The 25,684-nt window shown below is 35.6% G+C and overlaps 1 protein-coding gene across 2 annotated transcripts in view; it reads left to right on the forward strand.

The window, feature by feature from the left end:
- LOC129225851 (acetylcholine receptor subunit alpha-like) overlaps nucleotides 1-25,684 on the forward strand; it is a 271,447-nt gene that overhangs the window by 210,235 nt on the left and 35,528 nt on the right. For both annotated transcript variants that reach the window (XM_054860372.1, XM_054860373.1), the window contains exons 5-6: nucleotides 2,657-2,837; nucleotides 10,353-10,813. In XM_054860372.1, the coding sequence (XP_054716347.1) occupies nucleotides 2,657-2,837; nucleotides 10,353-10,813 (642 nt within the window). The remainder of the gene's footprint in view (nucleotides 1-2,656; nucleotides 2,838-10,352; nucleotides 10,814-25,684) is intronic.

Raw genomic sequence — 25,684 nt, forward strand, 5'->3', positions numbered from 1 at the left:
GTTTTGAAAATTCAGAAGTGGCAATTGATGTAAATCTAACAGCTTAACTCACGCTTTTCATATGAATTATGTATACAATATTTTTTCCCCGAAGAAACACTTAGACATGAATTAGACTTACATTATTTACCCCAAAGTAGTAATAATTTAATTAAGCAAGTGTAACTTGTTTAAACAAAACAGTTGATTTACTAATTAGTCTAGTCAATGAACGATTTGAAAAAAAAAAAAAAAACATGTAGTTTGGCAAATTGGCACACAAGTACAGGAAGGACTTTTGATGAACATAAAAAAATCCCCGGTGGTAGGGGGGGAAGCTCGCAGCGCCACCTAGGACTTTTTGGTGTGTTTTTTCAGTGTTCGTCTTATATCTCAAAAACTATTAACTAGAGAACAAAATTGTTATATGACGAATTAAAGAGCGTAAAATTGTCTTAAATAAACTTTTTTTTTTTTTTTTTTTGTAGCTACAATAGTTTCCGAGACATTAAATTTCAAAACTGGTGAATTTTCGAAAAACTGACCATTTTTTCGCTCTTTCTTGTTTTTGGAGCCTCCGCAGTGATTGATTAGACGTGATTCTTTTCTCTTTTCAGTCTGAAGTAGTGAAGGTCATTATGGTGATTTGATTTCTTGAAACTTAAAAGTAGGTGAGGGTACTTAAAATCCCCGGTGGTAGGGAAGGTGCTCGCACGACCATCTTGAAATTAAAGTGCGTGTTTTCAGTTTTTGTCTTATATCTCAAAAATTATTTATTTGCAAATTATTGTATGATGAACTAAAGAACGTAATACTATCTTTAAAAAGCTTTTTTTACTTTATTTTTATCTATAATAGTTGATGAAAAATTAAATTTCAAAGTTAGTGAGTTTTCAGAAAACTGGCCATTTTTTCGCTCTTTCTATTTTTGGAGTCCCTTGTGGATTTATTTTATGTGATTCTTTCCTCTTTTCGATCTGAAGTAGTGCAGATTATTAGGAGGATTTCATTTCTTGAAATTAGAAGGCAGATGGGGGAAAGAAGGAGGCGAGTAATGCAGAAAGACAAACTAGTATGTTGTGGCCATCACGAAACTTTCTTCTATATTTTTCTTTTTTTTTTTTTTTTTTCCTGATCCCTCCCCATGCTTGACGAAGACGCAATATTCACAACAAAAACAAAATTACACATGCAAAAACTTGACGACCATCCCAATGTCTGAATTATTGCAAAAGCAAAGCAAAGAGCGAAAATGGAAAGTTATTTTAAAAGCCTTGCTTGAATTAATTACAAATATTTTCTTTGTTAGCAAACATAAGATGGCAACAGTTAAAAATTTTAAATCATTGAGATAATATTTCCGATCATTTCCATTCAATTAAAATCACGAGAAATACGCAGACGACAATCTATTACGATTTATCTTTCTTATTGTTGCATTAATAAAGCTATTTTTATTCAAAAAAAAAAAAAAAATCAACACCTCTTGGAGCAATTGGCGTCAAAATTGAACCAAAGCCTGTTTAATATATTCCAAATTTCAACCAGAACGTAGCATTACTTCTTGAGATAGGGCACTCACAAGGGAAAAAAAGAACGGGTGATTGCGCTACCCCCTTTTTAGCTGTAGACACCAAAATAAAATCAGCTCTTAAACCCACTAAGGGCTACTTGCCGATAAATTTTTCTTTCACTCCGTTCGTTATTTCTTGAGATATACAGCAGTCACAATTGACGACAAAAAACGTTCTATAGCTCAACCCCCGTTTGAGTTATTGACACCAAAATTGAATCAGCACCTGTTCCTGTTAATGGCAACACATGGACCAAATTTTGTTTGATTCCGCCAGTTACTTTCTGAGGAATAGCAAGCACGCGCAACTCAAAAAACGTCCTATTGCTCCACCCCCCTTGGAGGAATTCGCGCCAAAAACCAATGGCCACAAGTTCACATAGTGGCAAATATGTGTACCAAATTTCGTTCGATTTCATGCGGTAGTTTTTGCTGTAGAGCGGCCACAAAAAACTGGTCACACACAGACGTGACACACACACATACAGACAGACAGACATTTTCCAAAAATAGTCGAAATGGACTCAGCACACCTCAAAACGTTCGAATCCGTCAAAATTCGAAATTCGAAAATTTGCACGAATCCAATACTTTCTTCTATGTATTAGATATAGAAGAAAGTAAAAACCTGCAGGTGTTATTTTAATTATTTTTCCCCTAACCATAGTCCAACAAACAAAGGTCCAAAATGAGGATGAGAAAAACATTGAGTTTTGAAAATTGGCACACACGTAATGAAAAAGAATTAAGGCTGCCCGTTTAGTTTTTATTGATTTTTTCAAATGTATCAGCCATTTTTGGAACACCCTATACGTTTTAGACAAAATTTTAGTGCGATTTTTAAAATGCATTAAATTTTCATCCCTGTAAATGTTAGTCTGTTAAGACGAACAGTGGTTTGAGGCAAACAACGATAGACCGATTATTCGCTTAAACTATCTTTTGTTGAGGGAAGCCCAACCTGGCAGCGTCGTGATGGTGTGATTTGGGTCTGCGTAACCTTCACAATGTTGCCTGGTTTGGTTTGCCTCATACACAGTCTCGTAGAACAGACTGCAAATTATTTTTTATTAGTGGAATGATTATGTTAACCTTTCTTTTCAGTGCTGACGGAAATTTCGAGGTGACCTTGGAGACAAAAGCTCAACTGGACAACAGGGGGGCCATTCAGTGGAAACCTCCGGCTATCTACAAGAGCTCCTGCGAAATCGACGTGGAATACTTCCCGTTCGACGAGCAGACGTGTCTCATGAAGTTCGGCTCATGGACCTACGATGGATTTAAGGTGCGGCACTACTACTTCACCTTCAAAGGACAACTTGAAATTATTTGGGATAGGTTATGCAATTGCAAAATAAAACCGTCAACAAATATTATAAGCTTACTAGCTGCCCCAGCAAACGTTGTTCTGCCATATACATATGTTCTAGCAAATATTTTGGTCGTTAATTAAAAATAACGAATGTATTGTAAGTTTGTGGAGGTGTGATCTTTGACAGAAAAAGGTATGGCAAACAATACTCACCGATAAAAAAAAAGCACACACACACCAACCATTCATTTTCTCAATGCAATAATACATACCTACACACACACACACAGAGATAGACAACATTTTTGAATTTTTGTGTTGTTCAAAATGTAGCACGCACTGCTTTGTGATACGAAACAAATGCAGAATAAAATGTCAAAATGACGTGACGCTCTGACAAAACGCCGGAAAACTCTTAATGAGTTAAAACATTTTTATTGCCATCTTCTGTTTGTCCACAAATAAAATTTTTGTAATTAATTTAAGCAAGGCTTTTACAACGATTTTCAAGAATTGTTTTTACTAGGAATTTTTACAATGATTTTTTCAATGATTTTCAAAAAAAAAAAAAGTTCTGGATAGGGACACCCTGATTACCTAGCGGTGTAAAATAGGGTAAACCGGTGCACGGTTATGCATGGGGCACGTTTGCGCAGTGCACTTTTTTCAAAACGAATTATAACCTGGAGATCCAACAGTCATAGCAGATTGATGCTGCTCCCTAGCAAATACTCTCACAAGTTTTTGAGCTGCAGTCGAGCTTTGATCTAGCATGCGGAAAGAAAAATCTGTTTTTACCAAGCTGAGTAAATTTTGTGTTGAACGTTTTGAAGCTTATAATGAACAAATAATATTTCGTTAAAAAAGAACAAATATATAAAAATTTGCAGAATTTCAACCTTTTTTGAGAATTGTATTTATATGAACTGAAATGCTATTAAATTTTTCTGTACATTAGAAATAAATCCAAACTTGGCGACGGAGCCCGTTTGCGCGTTGACGTCGGAGCACCTTTACCGCTCCGAACTTTTTTTTGCTCCAAACTGTCTCAAACCTTTTTAGTATTTTCAGGCTATTTAGTTTTGAAAATCACAATTACATTTAAATTAAGTTATAAATTCTTACCATATAGCTTACAATCATATAGTTCTGTTTTCATGCCCATTCATCTATAACTTTATATACTATTCAATCTGTAATAAATTTGCTTTATTTTAACGATGGTAAGACAGTATGTTCAAAACACTAACAGAACCACTTTAGGCGTTCAAATAATTATGCCTAAACATGCCCCCATGTCCGGGGCAGGTTTACGCAACCGACTTGAGCTCAAAAATAATTTTTTTAATGGTTAAAAACACTAACAGAGCAACAACTAATTCTACCAATTTTAACTCCCTTAACTGCTTCATAAAGTTAACACTGCTTTCCTAAGTTAAAACATAAAAATTAGAAAATTCATTGAAAAAAAAAATCATCGTATAAACGTGCCCCGGTTTACCCTATACTTTACGACCTGTTATCATGCCTACCAAATACACATAAAAAAGTTCATAAAAATCGGTAGAGCCGTTTCGGAGGAGTTCAAACACAAACACATTACATTTAAAAAAATTTGTTGCCATATCCGGTTCGTCTACAAATGAAATGTTTGTAATTAATTTAAGCAAAGCTTTTACTATGGTTTTCAACAATAGTTTTTACAGCATTTTCAACAATGGTTTTTTCAATTATTTTCAACAAAGGTTTTTACAGTGATTTTCACAACAATGGTTTTTTCAATTATTTTCAACAATGATTTTTTTACAATGATTTTCAACAGTGGTTCAACAATGATTTTTGCAATGATTATCAAAAAGAATTCTGGATAGGGACACCCTGATTACCTAGCGAAATGAAATATACTTTATGTCCTACTCTCATACCTACCAAATACACATAAAAAAAATTTCATGAAAATCGGTCGAGCCGTTTCGGAGGAGTTCAAACACTAACACCGTGACGTTAAATTTGCTTGCATCACATCTATGACTACATTTGATACATGTAATTATAGATAGAGATACATATCAAAGCTGAAAGTGTATTCTGCCGTGGGCAGGTAAACGGTTGTATTTGCAGAAATGAGTTTTTGAGATATTTGACGAAATGTGTGTTGGAGTCAATTCTAACAATAGGGAAAAAAATGGAATTAGATTTTTTTGCGCCTTTTTATCATCGAAAACCAAATAAGCAAGACTGTACAATAAAGCTCACGTACAATAGATTACAAAAAGGCCGAAAAATTAAAAAAATTGCAGTTACTGCCCTTTATCGGTCCACGGCAGTATTAAAAAGGATATGTCTGCACAGACACGCGATCAGGGCCACCCGAAGAGGAGAGCAAAAGGCGCGAACACTGTGTGAGTTAAGGCAGGGCTTCGCAACCGGTGTGCCGCGGCACACTGGTGCGCCGTGACAAGGAACCCGGTGTGCCGCAGCATTTTCGTAGTTATATAAAAAGAAAGAGCCTTGATGTATTTTATTTTAAAGTTACGACCGAATAGCGTTTGTATCGTTCTGTAACTTCTTAATTCACCATGTCGATCTTGTGCAATAAGACAAACCCAAGAAGGGGAGAGGCGGGATTTGCCGCCTCACCTCTTTTAACTTCTTGTGATCCTATTACTTTCAGTTTTTGAAAACGAATTCTAATTTCGACGAAATCAACTAATTATACAGAATCTTTTCTAAATCTTTCGCAAACGGGATTATCGCCCCCTCCCTCAGGCAGGGATCGTGCCCTCCCGCCCAGAATTTTAGCCACAGCTTTAACTTTTGTTTTCCTTATTTCCGGTTCCGATACTAATTTCATTTTATCGTGGTTTCTCAAAGTTCGGTTCTGAGACTTAGCAAACTGGAAATTAAAACCATATACTCAAGGGCGCCCATATAGGGGGGCAAGGGGGGCTCAAGCCCACTTTGAAATTAGAACTTCCTTGCTTTTAGAACTTTTTTCTTTGCAAAAATGTAAAAACATTTCTTCTCCAGCTATTAATGAATAAGTTATTAAAAATGTCAAATTTTAATGACTCTAATCTGTCCAGAAATCAGTTTCCACGAGGAAAATATTCAGCTAAACCACGGGGAAAATATTTGAGCCCCCCCCCCCCCCCTTGCAACTTTGCATATGGGCGCCCATGCATATACTGCTTCCACCATCGTGAAGCTCTCATGGTAAAGATCTTACCAGATGAGCTGAAGTCAGCTTTGGCTGAAGTCGTGAAAATCGTGAATATCATAAAATCGAGGCTGTTTAATTCTCGCCTTTTCTGCCTATATTTTGTGAAGAACTGGGTGCAAATCACCACTCCCTACTTCTTCATACAAAGATTCGCTGGCTTTCATGTGGTAAGGTACTATCAATAATTTTCGAATTGAGGGACGAGGTACGACAGTTTTTGATTTTAAAAAACGAAATGGAGCACGCCAGTTTGTTGCAAGACAAATATTGACTGGGAAAACTAGCGTACATGGCTGACATTTTTGAACACTTTAACAAATTGAATCGGAAAATGCAAGGACAAGAAGAGAATTTGAATTACATGTATGGACAAGCTAAACGGGTTAAAATAAAAAATTTCGTTATGGGGAGAAGTACACCGTGGCTCATTGGACATGTTCAAACGGACCGTCAACATGGTATCTGAAGGAACTGGCATGGAAGAAAAGCTGCTGAATGTGATGGCAGAGCTTTTAGTCATACTTCAGGACAAGTTTAAGCACTATTTCAAGAATACTGACACATAACAGTATGACTGGATTCGCGATCCATTCTCTTCATCTGCGGATGCATCAATTAAATACATTTCTTTGAAGGCGCGAGTATAATTTATGGACCTTAAGAGCGACCGTACTCTTAAACTTGGGTTGAGAGAAGTGTGTCTGGACGAATTTTGGTTACTGGTTAAGAATGAGTATCCCACCATCTCTTGTTTTGCTATTGAGGTGCTGCTACAATTTTTATCTACATATCATTTCGAACTCAGCTTCTTAGCCCTCATACTTATGAAAAACAGCAAGAGATCATCCCTAAAGAGCCTAGATCAGAACTTCGTGTAGCTTTTTCCAGCATAGAGCCGAACATCAAACGTCTTTGCTCCTCAAGGTAGGCTCAAGTGTCTCATTAGTGTCAAACGGAAGTTGGGCGCTTGGTTTTAATTTCTGGCTTGCTTCTTCCTTGAAACATTATTTGATAAATCGCTTAACTGCACTGTGCACTTTAATGACATGTTTGACAGAAATGCTTTGAAACATATGAAGCATAATTTTCTGTTAAGTCTGATATATGTAGTTTTGTTGTTCATTATCAGCCTCAATACATTCAAAATATTTCTACTATCTAAATAAATTTAAATACACTACGTTAGTTATAATTGTTTTATTCATATGAAAAAAGCCCCCCCCCCCCCCCCGTCTTTTTACATGTGAATGATAAAAACATTTCTATATTACCATTGCGAAATTAAGTTCAGTGTGCCCCGTTGATCTAGAAATTTTTTAAGTGTGCCGCAAAGTAAAAAAGGTTGAGAAGCACTGAGTTAAGGTATAAGAGGGCATCGTACAACTGAGCTTTTACTGCATTACAAATTTCGTTTTTTTTTTTTTTTTTGACTATCACTCTTTTTCTCAAACAGTTGTTAAAAATGCTAACACATTAAATTTTAAGTCCTGTCTTTTCTGCTCTACACAAAGATTGCATGTTCAATTTTATACAATAATCAAAGTAGGAAAAAAAAAACATTCAGTACTTCTACGCTGACTACATTACACGCCAACTGCAGTAGTTAGGGCGAGTTTGACGCTTTAAAAATAAAATAAACTCAAAACTTTTTTTTCAAACCGTAGTTACCGGAGCCTTATAAAAAAACATTTATGAGGAAATATTTTCTCTTAAAATGTTGAATTAAAAAATTGAAACTTCAGAAAGGAAAAGGAAAATAAAACGGGTGCAAGTAACATCTTACGTAATTAAAATTTCATGGTGCATAATTTGTAATGAAGATTACGATGCATTGAAATTTAATTATGTCATGTAAATTATACAGCATGATGCAGCAAGTGTGTTTTCATTTTATGATGTTTCGTAGCCATTCTCAGTTAAATAAGAAACTTAATTAAAATTCATTGAATCAACTATGCAAAAATTTATTTAAAAAATTGCATTAATTTATTTCAAGTAAAGCACCAAAGATAGTCTTACTTAAATTGTGAATCAATTAAAAAAGTAGTTTCGGCTGAATCTTTCTTACCGAAAAAATAGCCAAAGTTTGCGATATAAATGCCGAGTTTTGAGATCTCTTTGAACTTTTAAAACTTTTAATTATTTAAATAATAAATGTATATTTGTATATTACCACACTCTACTACCTATTTTATTGTAATTAAAGTTATTTTAGTAATGCTTATATTTCATTTTTGCTCCATAAAAGTTTAAAAACATCAAGTGCATCTCAGATGTTTGCAGCAACGTTTTTGGCAATGCTGTAACAAATTTGTTCTTGTCTATGTTAGGAAAGAGAGTTAGGAAAAAAAACCGCTGTTACAAATACTTAGGTGAACCACAGGGAAAGTTTTCTAAAATCAAACGTTCACAATACTTGTGCATTATTTTGTAGAGTTATTGACAAAAATTTATTTTAAGAGGTAACTTTTTTTGCATTCAGAGAACTTAAAAACATCTGATACCCCCCCCCCCCCTCCACCAGGATTTGTTTCAAAGATCAGACTTTCGTGAATTAAAATCATTAAATTTGCGTTTCAATAATACATTAACAGCAGAAACTTCGCTTAGTATTCTGCTCGATTATTATTTGAAACGGCAATTTTAAACCGTTGAGTCACGAGGAAAATAATTTCTTTAAAAGTACTCTTTGGCTTTTGTAGGCCACAGTGAAACAGATAAAAAAGCAAAGTACCATCCAATTCTTTTTGTGTATTTTCATGTATTAATCTATATATATACGTATGTATCTATAGATTAGACGTGTGTGCGTCTGTGTAATGTTCGGCAAACCTTCATAATTTCCAAACAGTTATTAAAAACAATGGAAACAATTTAAACATCTCATAACACTTTTTTCATGAGAAAAGTAATTTAACGTACATTATAAGAGAAGTATAAGAGTATACATTTGGCAATGCTGTATTTTTATTCGTTTACATTTACATTTCATGTTTTTATCAAGTTTTAATTTGTGGCATTATGACTGAAATTGAAGGTTCAAGTCAACTTTAAGAAAGTGGTTCAACTTAACTGAATGCAACTCAAACGTTTGTTATGACTGATTAATAAAAGCAGAGTTGATCATAAAAAGTCTGTACTATTGCTCGCATAAGTTGATCCATGACCTAGGCAGTGTTTCCTTCTTTTTGGAGTAACAGGGAAAAGTAATTGAAGTTGGTGTTGGATTGCTTTTGCAGTCGTTTTGCGAAAGCTTTAAGACAAAAATCCGTGCCAATAACGCTTTCCTTTTTTTGCTGAACTCCTCAAAAAGAGGGAAATACTACAAGGTCTTGGTTCAACTTATCAGACTCATACTACAATAGGGATTATTTCATCACAGTCTTGCTGTGCTTTCGCTGATTAATCAGTTTACTTATTTTTAAACTCTAACTCTCGTTGTGTATGATGCTTTCATGTCGTCATCAACACACTTGTAAAATTAGCGATATATGTTCGTTGGAGGGATGGTCCTATACATAGTTCAGTTGGACTATGTATAAGATACACATCCTGTGCATAGCTGAAAAACATTTTTTGAACCGAAGGCCAGGACTTTCACAGAGAGAACGAAATTTAGTCTTTAAAGAGCCGCAATTAGTAGACCGCATTTTAAAGAAATATTTATTATACTTTCATTTAATGGAGTCAGTTTGGCAGGAAATTTTTTTAAATCGTTACTCGAAACAAAAATGCCTAATATTGATAATAAAGTTAATTTTCAATAAAAATGTGTATCAATAATCTTCTATAACACAAATAAAATCATTTTCAACGTTCTCGAGCTTTGAATTAACGAATGAGAGTTGAATAAATTACTAATATGTTTTTACCAGAAGGCAAAGATCTGGGATTGATATGAATTTTAACACTTTTCAAGTTCTGTAAATTTTTCACACTTGTTGGCCGATACTGTTAGTGCTTGGCAGAGTTACAGTAACGTGGTCGAGGCGAGTTTTCAAAAATCTTTGCGCCACAGTCACTCCAAAATTTACATTAAAGCATAAAGATTTTGACAAACAAATAGATTAGGCTACCAAAAAGAGAAAAAAAAACATTAATAGCAGAGGCGGCGTAGCCAGGAAAAATGTCGTAAGGGGAGGGTATTATTAACTTTTGAAAGGGATATTGTCATCACCATATTCGCCAACGACAAACCACGCTTCGTGGTCGTTGGTGGAATCACTCACCTCGCCTAACTCAGTCATTGTCTTCACCGCCACCAGGTGGATCTCCGGCACAAGGACGAGGTCGAGGGCACCAACCTCGTGGAGGTGGGTATCGACCTCAGCGAGTTCTACCTGAGCGTGGAATGGGACATCCTGGACGTGCCCGCTGTACGGCACGAGAAGTTCTACACGTGCTGTGAGGAGCCGTACATCGACATCACTTTTAACATCAGCATGCGCCGAAAAACGCTCTTCTACACGGTCAACCTCATCATCCCGTGCATGGGCATATCCTTCCTGACTGTGCTCGTATTCTACCTGCCGTCGGACTCGGGCGAGAAGGTGTCGCTCTCAATCTCCATCCTGCTCTCGCTCACCGTCTTCTTCCTGCTGCTGGCGGAGATCATCCCGCCCACGTCACTAGTCGTGCCCCTTCTCGGAAAGTACCTCCTGTTCACCATGATCCTGGTCACTCTGTCCATCTGCGTCACGGTCGTCGTCCTCAACGTCCACTTCAGGTGAGTCGCCCGCAAGGGCTCCACGTACTCAAATTTTTAGGAGTGTGAAAAATTCTCAATTTGCCGAATGGAACTCCAAATTTCTCAGAATGATTTTAATTTTGCCGAATGGAACTCCAAATTTTGCCGAAGGAGGAAAATTTTGCCGAACCATCAGACATAATTTTTCGATTAGGGAAATTTTTGGACGGTCACGATGACCTCCCATCGCATTTCCCTGGTCACCCGCTATGACCACTGTATAACGGTTTGACCCAAAAATATTGTCATGTTCAAATAGGCTACTGGTCCACTCAGGCCCTCCCAACGCTAAACGGAAGTGTTCTTAAAAATCAACGTCTTCTTCCTGTTGCTGGCGGAGATCATCCCGCCTACATCATTAGTCGTGCCCCTTCTCGGAAAGTACCTCCTGTTGACCATGATACTGGTCACTCCGTCCATCTGCGTCACGACCGTCGTCTTCAACGTCCACTTCAGGTGAGTCTAGAACCCCTTGAAAAGGACAAACCGACTTATCCGACATTTTGGTTCAATGACAGCTTGAAACCAACCTTGTTTCTAGTATTTATTAACACGTCATAATATTAGGGTCATTCTTCAAAAAGTGTAACTTTTCTGTCATACGCCTTTTGCAGTAAAAACTTAGGAACAATTCATTTAACAATGATTTTTAATTTCATCAAAAAATATATATTTATTTAAACCTGCCAACAATTTTTTAATAATAACTTTTATTTTAGTATACTTTTGGTTCACAACACGTGAATTCTCACCTCCGTGGCATGTCACACACCTTGTGTGACTGTTTATGTTGCTTAATAACTTGTATATTTAAAAGTATATACTTATTTATTTATTATTCCTTTCACAAGTGTTTCAAATACTAATTGTTTAAGTATATTTAATTTTTTAATATTGTGTTTTAGTTCGTTTTAGAAGGACAAGGAGTCATATCACACAATAAATTCTCACCTCCGTTACCTAAACACAAATTGCCATTCCTCATTAACACGTGGCAGTAATGACATCAAATTTTATTTTCCATGATACAAGGTAGCCCCTTTGTTTATTTTCAGCCATAGTTGAAGTTGTGAGATTTTTGATTTCTGTCAAAAAACAAGAAGACAGGTTTTGCTTTAAAAACTTAGTGTGGTTATTCTGACTTCTCACCTCCGTGAACTTGAATTTCAGGGATGTAAATTAATGTAAAAAAAGAAATGAACGTGTTTTCATATGCTTAACATGTGCAGATTGTAGCAACGAAGAAAAAAAATTCATGAAAAATGTATCTATTAGGCCTATATTAATGGAAAGATCCTCGCCTCCGTCAATCTCACCTCCGTGACAGACCTTATCAATGTCATTATTTATGAGGTGAAAATAACTGATGGAGGGGAAATACATCAATTTTAGGCATTCTACCAAAATTACAAATTGCCAGTATATCCTCAAATTTATTAAATACTATTTTTTAACATACATTTGAAACTACTAATTAAGCCGTACTTTAATTAAGAGAGCTTAATATTATATTCCCACTAATCATTAAAATAGCTGATTGTTTGAACAATTAACAAAATTACTACTTTGATACTAAATTAGCCTCGATTTTTAAACATTAAAAGTTTTTTTCTCTTTTTTTTTAATTTCCGTGAACAAGGCATTTTTTACTTTTTTTTAAATTTATGAGTAAAATAATTAGAACTTAGCTGGGCCAGTGTTTATGGTTACTTCTCGTAGGTAACACTTTCATGTAAGAATGAAAAAAAAAAAGAGAAAAAAAAAAGGTTTCGAAATTGAAAAATATTTGCGCTCAAAAGTTACATTTTCTGGAAAATGACTCATTCGCTGGTTGCTATGTCGTAAAACAATTGATGATAAGTTTTGAGTAAAAACGTCACTTAAGGTAAATCTGGAAAGATAACTTAGTTCACAAATTCAACAAAAATGTATCTAGAAATGTTTACTGTAATGAATCTCATTTTCATACATTATTTGTTTTTCATTTGTGTTAATTAAATCGTCTTCATTTACAGAATAAAATAATCAAACATCAATCAGTCAACACATCTAAAGCTTAGGCACCAGTTTTCTGCAACGAGGCATTTGTACAATACAAATTTTTCCCTTTGACAAATTCGGAACCAAAATGTAGGACGCGTCAGCTCCCCTTATATAGTTGTCTTAGCCGAGTCACCCCAAAAGGGCACCACGTAATCCAACCAACTCACGAAATACGTTTCATATAGCGTGCATTTTAAGTCTCACTTTGAACTAACCGTTTGTCAGTCCGTATTTCATACTCTGAATACTTCCTATGTTCTGTAACTTTTCTTTTAATGGTTGTTTATGGTGAAAATTTTTCGACCTCCTTATTCTTCATTGGTTCTTCCGTGATTTAAACAAAACATTTTGAAAGGAAACTGTTACCAACATTTTTATGCGAACAATCACAGTGAGCTATCAGTGAGATTATAATTTTTTTTTAATCAAACGTAACTCACTTTTTACTTACTCTTCATGCACTAGCATAATCATTAATTGCTCTTATATATCTTTGATAGAAATAAAAATTAGGTTTGCTTTGCGGAAGTTTTAATTAAATATTAATTAGTCAATAACCCTCGTCCTGTTCGGGCAAATTTTTGGGAGGGTGGAAATCATTGAGACAATGAGTGAAGACTTACATTCGTGAAGGAAAGACACCCAAGTCACTTGATAGATTTTTAAAAAAAACATTCGAATAAATCAGGCTTCTTTTGTTAGTTTCACGCAAAACATGTCAACTATTCGTCCTTGATGAATCACGTGACTTAAGCTCTTTGTCCAAGCTTTTGCTTAGCCAATGATTGAACTTGCTCCCTCCATTTTAATCCCTGCTCCAAGGTGGAAATTCTCAATTTGTCGAATGGAACTCCGAATTTTGACAAATGATTATAATTTTGTCGAATGGAACTCCAAATTTTGCGAATTGATTATAATTTTTTGGAACAGAACTCCGAATTTTGCCGAAGGAAGAAAATTTTGTCGAACCGTCAGACATAATTTACCGATTAAGAAAATTTTTGGAAGGTCACGGTGACCTCCCATTGGGTGCCCCTGGTCGCTTGCTCTGACAACTGGATGACGGGTTGATCCGAAAATATGGCCATGTTCGAATAGGCTTAATGGTCAACCCAGGCTTGCCCACGCTAAACGGAAGTGTTCTTAAAAGTCACCGGTTATGCAATCGTATCTGGTCATGTTGAAACAGAGTTTTCCGATAAAACCCAGGTGGTTGATTTCATGACGTTATGACGTTATTGGTTAGCATGGTCAGTGTCCATAGAATGTTTTATACACAATCGGCTAACCGGTAATATATTTGAACGTTTCTGGCTCGTCACAGGTGATCCCAATTTAACCGGTCACTCTATTCGGACCAGCTGAGCTCCAGGTCCAAACAACCTAGGAAAATGTTCTACGGACACTAACCACTGACGTCATCAACCGCCGCGCGACGAACCGTCCGGGAAAACCGGGACGGTCAATTCAAGCATAACTAATAAAAACTCCAACACTTTTTGAACCATCAGAAATAAACTAAGAATACCTGTCAACAGCCCGTTCTGCGCAAACTAATTTTAAATTAACTTTAAAATATTTTGAGGTGCAGTGAGACAACTGTTTCTGTCATACTATTTGTTTAGAATTATTAGAAAAATAACTTTCGAAGCTTATGGATTTTCTCATTTTGCATTACATAATTCGTGTTCTTAAGCTTTTTGTTGGAATTTTAATTTTATTCTGTCGTAATGTATTAACTGTTTTATTTGCTTAACCGTATGCAAATTTCTGTAGCTTAAGAAGGTATTTAAGCAGTCGACTGTATCTACGTGGGGGTGATTCTATGTATTGATTTTGTGTGTTTAACATGTTCTGTAAATACTTTCATTTTACGTTAATTCTTGAGTATAAGAATAAATATATTTTAACTTAATATGATAGTTATCTCTCAGTCTCTAACTAAACCAGGCAATGGCACTGCGTGCATAAACTTTGCTATTTATCGGAGTACTTTTCCTTGCTCCCTAATTTTCCAGAACGAAAACCATACTCTTTTTAGGGTGAAGAACACTTAATACATACATTTAAAAGAAAACTTCTTTACAATTTTATAGCATCACAGAAAAGGAACAAACATTTTCAAAACAAAGTATTCTACTTTTTCTTTTTGCCGTTGCCACTCAAAAGCAGTACGTGAGAAGTGACACAACGATACTCAAATAATCAAAAGATATTATTTTTAACACGATCTAGAATAGTTCTATAGTCTGTTGAAAAAAAAGCGTAACAGCGGGCGTCCTGCTTGTGATTAGTTTTTTACAGTTTGGCAACAAAAAGAATTAATGTTCTATAATTTTGTTTGTGAGCGAAGTGACAGTAAAAAGATGTAGCAAGAAAAAGGCACCATTTAAAGATACGTAAAGGTTTTTGTGTAAATAATCGTTGTTGTGTCCTTTTTGAAGACCTACGCGAATATCAAAATTGCTGATATAAGAAGTATCTGAACAGTCAATGAAGAATTCCAAGTATTGTAAAAATTTAATGCATAGACTTGACGCAATAGGTGGGCTTTTCTGAATACTTCTGCGTTTTTGATAAAAAGTTTGCGAACAAAATGTCGTCGAAACATTTTTCCTGAAAAATAATTCCGTAATTAATTTACGAATAATTTTATCATCAAAACTAGTATTAATCTTTGCGAGTTTTTGGACATAAAGAGTAGGGAATTTAACACATTTTAGATATTAAGCTTAATTTTCCATCACCAGTTCTATCAATTGTACCTACTAGACTAACAGATACGTACTAACATCAATTCAGATTTGTTTACTGCCAAGAAATCTGTCGATATTGTAGTATATGATACCAACTGAAGTAGTATGTGCCATAAAGCACAGCAGTTCCTTGAAACGACAAAATATTCTCCGCAGAAATTCAAACCGCTATAAATCAGATGAATATTGCATAACCTTGGTGTATTTTGCATTTGTTCTAGAGCCGTCTGAATCGTCTATCATCATATAAATAATAGCCGATGGTCGAGTAACCCGCGTGTTTCAACAATGAAACTCGCGGAACGGCATGATAGTTTGATAATATGTTTCGGTAACGTTTAGCATGGAGGGAAAAGCTTTATCGTGACAAGGCTGAACTCGATCCAGTAACTTTACTGTTTTACTGATAAGACTCATTTCAGGGGAATAAAGAAACGAAAAAATTATTTGCAATTAACGCAGCCTACTGGAGTTTAGGTTTAATCCATTGGAGTTAGAGTTTCAATTTCAGAGTGATAAAAATATCACCGAACAGGCAATGGATTCGTTCAAATGTGGAAGCAATTTTCACCCGTCATACCTTGACGGGAGACTTTCTAGTTATTCAAATAATAGAGACTGTTTTGGACACATTTGTTTTCCCCTTACGCTCCCTGCGTGGTTTTAAGCCCTAAATGCTCAGTGGCTGAATAGTCTACCCAAATGCTTGACACACTGGAGGAGGTGGGTTCGACTTCCACTCTCGTTCCGAATGTCTCTTTTCTTGATGATCTAAATTCATTCATGCATTGTTTGCATGTGTTTCGTATTACCAGGGGGTTTCAAGAAGTAATGTTACAAGTTTATGCAGCATAAAATTTCATTCAGGAATAGCAAAAATCTGTACTATGTAAGAAAGCAGACGCACAGATTAGTTCTCTACATAGTCACCATACTTATAGAGGCATTTGTTCCTGCGGTAGAAGAAATCATCGAAACCGAAAGGGAAGAAATTATCGTCAAGGTTGTGAAACGTAAATACGGTTTGCTGAACCGCAGTACGGTTCTGAAATGTAGACTTCCTAAGTGTTTGTTTAAAGATCCGAAGAGATGGAAATCACTTGGTGCAGGGTCAAGACGGAAAGGAGGGTAATCTTATACCTCCCACAGAAAACGTTGTAACAAGTCGTGCGTAACTGTGGCCGTATGCGATCGGTCATTGTCGTGCAACAACAAAACGTTTATTGCGAGCAGTCCTGGTCACAAACGACGAATATTACTCTCGCAATCGACCTAGCGTGGCACAATATTGGGTTCGCATTTGTGCATGTTTCCGTCAACGCAGCTATCTTCTAAATGACATTTTTTCCCGTTAGTTGACACCCAGATAAATCTGCCAACACCGTTTGAAAGTTCGTTATCCACAGCGTAAATTTAATTCATACAGAAAATCTGCACACCCGTAAGAGCTCATGTTACCTTACTTTTTGAAACACCTATGCATGAAATAAAAATTTATCATAAGTAAAGAAGGTGAATCCCTGAGATTGAAGTCCTCATTAAATAACCCTAAACAATAAGTTCCAAGAAGAATGAATTTAAATTCTGCATGGTATTTTTTTTTTTTTTTTTTTAGAAAAGAAGACCCTAAATTCTATTATTTTCTCAGACTGAGCTACATTTACTGAGACTTATACAAAATCTTTATCTCCAACCTGAGAATACATTCAACTCGACCATTAAACCAGATTAAACAACGAGTTTCCAAACCTTTAATTCCGTTTCATTAATCGAACGTTTATTATTCCTTTTTACTCCGGTTTACACCTTCCCATTAAACAAATTTTATCTCATCCTTTCTTAACAGCGATCAAATATTCATCGACACAAGGCCTTCTCTTTAAGCCTTCAAGTAATCGATCTCTTAAGATTGCATAGGATGCTATCTAGCTTAATTAAGTTTATTTATGGACTCAAGCTAACTTTAAAGAGGCTTCTATCTTGGATCTAAGGCAGAAGCAATAAATGTTTTTATCTTATCATTCTAGAAAAGCTATTAAAGATTTTGATCGTCAGGTAAACAAACCTACAATATCATTAAGTTTTCCCGAGAAATATGGCTATGATATATTGCCTCTAACTAAAGATGAAAACTTAAATCTTGCTTATTCGTGAAAAAATAACAATGATTTGTTATCTCCTCTGAGAAAAATTCAACTTATTATTTCAACTATGTTCGATTAGGTAAGCTGTTTTGAAAGGATTTGTAAGAATTCGTAATAGGTGGTTGGCTGTTTAAAATAACTGACGTACAACAAGATGGGATTTCAGTAGATTAATCAAAGACAATCGTAATCATATTTTCCAAAAGAAAACATAACTACTCTTAGTTCAATAAATCACGAAACATTTTTCATCTAACGTGCATTTAAGTCTTACTATGAACTAACTGTTTGTCAGTTCGTTTTTCATTCTCTGAATGCTTCCAATGTTCAGTAACTTTTTTTCTAACGGTTGTTTATGGTGAAATTTTATCAACCTTCTTCATAGGTTCTTTAGCGATTTAACAAGAAGTACTTTAAAGGAAAATGTCAGCAACCTTTTTTTAGGCGAACGATTGCAGGTTATTAGTGAGCATATTATTATATTTTTTTTAATCAAACGTGACTCACTTTTTCCTTACTCTTTATGCAAATAGAAAAATCATTAATTGCTCTTAAACATGAAAGTGTGATAGAGACAAAATTTAGGTTAGTTTTGCGGCAACTTTCCTTAAATATTAAATAGTCAACGGCCCTCGTCCTCCTGTTCAGGCAACGCAATTTCTGACAAAATAACCTGAAGTTATAGTACAGTAAAATTAGGCCAAAAAATACCAAACCCAAACATCAAAAAAAAAAAAAAAAAAAGTTGAAACTGTTGCAAATTACTTCTTACCCTTCCAGCAAGAAGGGGTAAAAAGTCCCAGCACTTTGCACGTCGGTTTTTGGGGGAAAGGGGGGACGAAATAATCCTCTTTTTAAATAAAAATAATTTCTGTTACTTAAAAAAAATACTCAAAAGTCGCAAAAACCACACTCTATAATACTAAAATAATAAACTCTCATAGAAAAAAATAGTTAACCGGAGTGCACATGCGGGGGGGGGGGGGGGTCCATGGCGAAGATTGCGTTATTGGAATCTTTATGGGAGTTTTTTCAAGGTTATTTCTTTCTTTTTTGAGGGCTTTTATTCTGAATGGGTACTTTCCCATCCTCCGTCACACTTGAGGGGTGCGCCATCGCTTGGGGGGGGGGGGGGGGGACTCAGAATTTGCATTCTAAAATCAGTAGTTGCAATGAAGTTCAAGAAAAAACTTTACTGATTTTAAACTTTTCCGAAGTACAAAATGCCAGACAATGATATAGTAATGTCAGAAGCATAATTCTAAAAGATTTAAGTAAGCTCAGTAACCAATTTATTGCTGACTGGAGTTATTAAACTGTTTAGAGCGCAGGAGTTATATCTAATGCTAAATTCCTGTGCAGCATTTAAAAAAAAGTCCGAATTGACTGAAGTTTCCTTCCTTTTTTTCAATTAATTTACTTCAAATTTTCTGCAATCTCTGGTAATTACCATACGGGGGGATAACCCGAAATTGCCAATAGTGGGACGGGCAATGCTGCAATTATGCACCATCTAAGTCGGTGGGGGTTCTCATTTACAAACACCAAGCTGCCTCTCTTTTACGCAGCTGGTTACGTGAATTATGCTAATTATGCGCACATATACTTGCAACACTATCTGAAACTTTTGAGTACATTATGCGATAAAAAAAATTGATAAAAGTTTTACATCAGCTACCCAACGATCCAACGCAGTGACAAATTTAGGTGGTCCAGATCCTGTAGTGATTCAACGATAGAAAACGTGTTAATGAGAGCAATGAGCAATACAACAGTAGAATGATAAATACTGCTCATCCGTCTCTATGGGTATTGACTCAAGTTGGTAGTGGTGCTGCTCGCCGATACTGGTCGGTCACTGATAATAAGGTGAGTTGTGATGTGGCCTTTAACGTTGGGGTAGTAACATAAAAGGATATGGAAGGCAAAAAATTTTGTTGAATTTCTTTGTAAAGGAGGTATGCAGTTATGTCTCTAACTTCTGTTACGAGAGTAGTTCCTATCTGTGAAGATATGTAAGCCCGAGTCATCTTTTACGCCGAACGGTATGAACAGTAAAGATGGAGTAACAAATTGCTTAAAACTTCTTTTACGAGTTATACGCTGATCTTCCATCAGTATTCGATGAATCTGGTTTCAGAAGGAAAGAAATCCTGTATCATTAAAGTGTTATTGTTTGAAGCAAAAGATCCGTCCACTATTTTAGAACAAACAGTTTTTTTTTTCGGTAATGATCTGCAAGCTTGAAGGAAATATGCCAGCAATGCAATATATATGTCACTTGTAAGTATGGGAAAACTAGTGTCATTTTTGATGGGTACAAAGAAGGAGAAAGCACCACAGAAATATCATCTTCGTCCTATTACATCGGCCAAGCATTCTGCTCAAGAAAACTTTCTGCGCCTCATATCTTATGCTTGCTCTGAGGAGTTCATTGAATATAGTGAATGTTTGAAAAGTCTCAAATTGGACTGAAGTGCTCAACAATATGTACAAACTGTGTTAGACATAGCTGCAACAATAGTGATTTTGCCGACGATCTAGATTCCAAAAAAGATCTTGATAACGAAGACTTTTTGTTACAAGGTTAGGAGAAATCATTTGAAAACTCCAGTTTTGATGGAGAGTTTATCTCAATCTGATGACGTATTAAAGGCATGTATGTTATAACGCAAACTAAAAATTTTGATTTTAAATACTGCAAAAAAAGCAATACAGTAAAAGGGAAAAAAAACAGTTCAGCGTAATTTTTCTGACCATTTAATCAAATGTGCCATCAGAGGGGGGGGGGGTGATCTTTTAGTATATTATTTCGTTTTGGGAGGTGAGTTACAGTCGAGTTCCGACTTACGCGAGGGATACGTTCCAAGACCCTTCAAGTAAGTTGAAATTTTGCGTTGTGGAAAAGGGTATGCGTAAAAACTTTTATAAACATATCCAATTATTTTAGACACTTGTAAACACCACCTCAAATTGTTAAAACCCATTTCTTAACTATACAATACTGTTTCTTAAATAAAAAAACTGATTTTATTTTTTAAATTTGTATTTTAAATTTAAAAAAAAACGTTTTATTCAACATAAAATGCTGCTGCGATGCACAAAATCAATAATCAATGGACAAGAAAGACATACAATAAACCAGTACGGTGCGCATAGTATGTAGTAAGAAAAACAAATGCACTATAATTTTACTGTATAGTGGATCCAGTAATGATGTTTGTAACTTAAAAAAGTGAATATGATGATTTATGCTGCATAATCAAACCGTTTTTCTTACATATTTTTAAATACACAATAAAGTTGCTTCACTAGTTCTTTTATAACCTTTCCATCTATGGCAACGCAACACCCCTCTTCCTGGTTTCTTGAATTCACAATACAAGAACAGCTTCCATTTTCATAATTTTTACATTTTGCTTAGATACTACTCGATGAACATTTACGGACTTCCTTTTTTCTTGACTTTTAATTGCCCATACGGAAGATTCACTCATACCTAATTGTCGTGCTACCTTCGACGCATTTTTTCAAACACATAATCTAAAGTCTTTCTTTAACTTCCGCTTTTTCTCTTTCTATATTCACAAGTTGAAACAGCGCTCTTAGGTGTCATTATATTTCAACAACTTTCACATTTAGAATGAAAAAAAGGAAAATGAGGAGTAATTATTTGTATGAGCGATGTATTAGACTTGTACGGTGCACTGTTATACCCAGAGGTGCCAGCTGGGTGCGATTTTCCGTCGTAGGGTGCAAAGACGGAGCCACAGGGTGCCATAGAGGCTAGGAAATATTGTTCCGATATCTTTTAGCACCTCAGTGGATGAAAGAAGGTAACGAAGGGCCATCAGCCCACGCAGTATCCAATAGCGACTCTTTTCCTCCGCAAAGTGCCTCACTCGCACATGCGCTGTGCACTCCGGCATAAGTTCAATTCAGCCACTTTAATGGCGGACGACGATGCTGCAACGTAGTTGTTGGTACATTAAATTTTCACATTTGAATCGACTACGAAACTGGATTAAAATTCCACATTTCTGAGACAAACCTTCAAAACCTTGCGTAAGTACAGGCATTTAATCATGGTATAACATTTAAGGCTTTCCAACAGGCTTTTAGTGTTTTCAGAGTTGTGTTTCAACAAAGTAAACTGAGTACAGCTTATTGTTTATAGTTAACCGTTTTAACATAGTGATGCATGGCTTTTTTCATCACGTGTACTAATATATGGTGTTCATTGCTTGTCACGTCTGCGGTCTCACGGATTTTGCACAAAATTGTTTATTGTTAGCAATACGAAATAATTAATAAGTAACCGGGATGAAAATTCAATGATGTAACTGCTACAGCAGATACACTAAATGTCTTTATCTTCTCAATAAAATAACTGCATCGACGTAGCAAAGAAAAAAAAAAAAGCTTTGAAAAGAAATCTCTCTGTGTGTTTCATGCCATGACTCATTACGTGAAAATATTTCGTTGGTGTTATTTCAAAAACCGAATGCAGTGTCTAGACGCGTTTATTTTTTTTTCTCTCTCTCTCTCTAATTTGTTTCCAATGCTTTTCATTATGTAGGATGCTAAAAATTTGTTTTGATTTTTAATGTCAAAAAAGTTTCTATTTAACAAAGAAAAAAAAGTACTTTTTTAGATTACTTATGTTCAAATAGGATATTCAAATGTCGAACTATATAATACGTATCAATATGTTACTCTTGATTAAAATATTTTGAACGTTTATGAAACACCTGCATTTTATGAAACGATTTGATATTCCGTGATTGTAATATAACCTGAATATTTTTGGCTGTGCTTGTAAATTATCCATAAATGCCTACACTCTTATTTTTTAGTATCATGCTATAGTAAATGTCAATATCATTTAAAACTACTGATCAATCCAAGGATTTTTATGAGAGTTCGAACTCAGATAGAGGAATTGAAGTCATGAACACTTCTATATTATGTTGGAAAGTCTGAAATGTGATCAAATGCCTTAAATGACAAGTTTTAATCCAAAATGAATTCAATGTGAAAAAAGTACCAGGACTTTGTCTATCATAAACCCAAACAGTAAATAGAACACAATAATATTCAAAAACGCACACAATAGGGGGGAGGGGAAAGAGGATCTACTGTAGGAATCAGTGAGGGGGCCATTTTTCTCTCCGAAGGTTCCTTCTTTTCCCCCGCGCTGCCTGTCTTTTAAAAGGTGCCCATTTTTCGCACTAGTAAGAGGTGCTATTCCGGCTTCGTATTGGGTGTCGCTGGTGAACAAGCGTTTCACCCTTGAGAGGTGCCAAACGCAACCTGTAGTTTTAACAGTGTGTGGGAACTTCCACTCTCAGTGATGCTAGTCCTAGTGAAGAGATGAAAGTCCATTAACGAAAAAACATTTTCAGTAGCCAATAACAAAGCTACCGTGATTCCCTTCCGAAAATTTTCGTGTTGATGGCGAGGAATTCGCGTTATGTCTAAAATTCTTTACTGGTGAAAAAAATCGCGTTATAGCCATTTCGCGTAAGTCGGATCGCGTTGTAGCGGGAGTCGACTGTACTGTTCTTATGGGGTGGACAGTCCTGATTTAATGCATTTCAAACTTGCATAAAATAATATTTCTTCATGAAATGGAAAGGAGGGGGGATTGGGGCATTATTTTATTTTGGGGGGGGGGAGGGTGCTGTATCTTTAGGAGGAAGTGCGCCATCGCACTTGGGATGATGGACACACTTGATTTCTAACTTTAGCTTTGCATAAAATAATATTTCCACTTGAAGTGCATGGAGGGGGGTTCGGGGGTACTGCTTCGTTTTACTGAAATAGGAGGGCTCTGTAGCATTGGTGGGTTGTGTCACACCTCATGGGAGGGGGGCAAACGCCTTCAATTTAATGCTTTTAACTTTAGTATGACATATTATTCCCACTTGAAATTTACTCTTAAAATTCCGAAAAAATACCTAAAACATACCGAAAAAATACCCATAACCCAACCCCTATTTTTACTGTACTATTATTAGTAGTATGATTGAAAGACATGCATTCTTCTTTGTGAAAAACTTATAACTATATAACTTCATAACTAAGCTTTCTGGAGAAACTATAAAGTTAATGCTAATAGAAATCGTATAGCTCAAAAAAAAGATTCATAAAACATCATATTTCATGAATCTGCCGCAGCCATTAATCTAGATGTTCATCACAGTCCACGGATTCTTTGTTCCGTAGTTTACAGATCGTTTTCAGAATATTTAAATTTGGTTATGAAGGTCAGTAACAGACATAGGAAATAACTTCAAGTCCATGCAATTTCTTTATCAACTTGGTTAACGACACTAGTGACAGACAGTCATATTTATAAGTTTGGATACAAATAATAATAATTTTAGGTTGGTAAAATTGATGTTGCTGTGACTCATGAATACGGTGCAGTCATCTAGTGTGATCAGAGTGAATTTCATGAGTCAGTTGCTATTTACAAGGCAGTGGTGAAAGATTATGAGCTGCCACCACGAGGTCAGCTGGTGTTTCAAGTTCATTTGAATTTAATAAACCTTTAGTTCCGAAAATAAAAACTTTTGCACATTTTGAAGAGAAAAAGGAATTTTGTCCATTACGCATCCTATCTGTTATTGCGTATCATCAGATTTTTCGGTGTCTGTTATTGGAGATCGGACCTTTTTTCAGAATTGAGCAAATAAAAATAAAACTAACTAATTTAAAGGATCCAGAAGGAACCAAACGTTAGATGAGATGTAGTTACATGAGAGAAAAATAGTTTAAAAAATGTAAATACATTAAGAGGCTCAGAAAATTTAGTTAACCTAAGACCAAGTTCTTAAGCATGTCTGTTACTGGTGCCGTTACCCTATTGAAAGAAAGAATCCTAGAAATTCAAGGTTACTTGTCTATATGGACGGTTCCATGGTGATTGACGAAGAAGGAGTGGGCGGCACCGGGGTCTTTTGCGAACTTTTCTCATTTTAAATACCTAACGGTTCTCATTCCACACATAATGAAAGTGAAAGTGAAAGTGAAGCTATTTACATGTCATTAAAACAACTCATCATTCAAGTGTCATATAATTTTTCCTAAGAGCAGCAATCTTTTCAGACCCCCTGTCTGCTCTTCATTCCCTTGGAAACAGACAATATTTGGGTAACATTCACATGCAAGAGTTTAGAGACCTAATAAAGTGGATCCTCGTATCCTTCCAATGGATCCCAGTTCATTGTGGGGTCTCTTGAAAAGAAGTTGCTGACTTTTTGACAAAAAAAAAAAAAAAAGATTCACGGGTCCTCCAGAAGCTTTCGAAAATTCTATCCTTTTTTTTTTTTGGCTAAACTTTTAATCAAAAGAAGAATTGCTTACAGATTTAAGCAAATTGCGCAGCTTGCCTCTGCTGAAAAGGTTTGGGCAGGATTGGTAGAGAGGATGTGTAGCATTACCGAATTCGTTGAAACGAAGATATAGCTCTTTCTCCTAATGACCATTTCTTCATAGATGTGCCAGGTATTACATATTCTAGAAAATCAGCAGTCAAAATATGACGGAGGCAAGTTTCTTGGTTAATACCATTCCATTCGGTGAAAGAAGAATGTTAACGAGTAGGGTTCACTCGCCATTCGTGATTGCGAAAAACATAATTTTAAATAAATTTTCTTTTTTTTAAGCATTTTCGTTCTTATATTTCTTTTTGTGATGTAGTTTTAAGTGACAGCTTCCATACTTCCTGGCTTTACCATAAATACAATTTTATTCCCTTCGTCCCAATCATCCCAATCTCTTTCTTGCTGTCATGCTATCATGTAAGCCCAGAAAACTTATACTACGCGTATGTTCAACCACCTTTGTAACATTATAAAACTAATTTTAACTCTCAATTTAACATTGCATACAAGTACCAA

The sequence above is a fragment of the Uloborus diversus genome, chromosome 7 (assembly GCF_026930045.1).
Source record: "Uloborus diversus isolate 005 chromosome 7, Udiv.v.3.1, whole genome shotgun sequence".
In the NCBI taxonomy this organism is placed as follows: Eukaryota; Metazoa; Arthropoda; class Arachnida; order Araneae; family Uloboridae; genus Uloborus; species Uloborus diversus.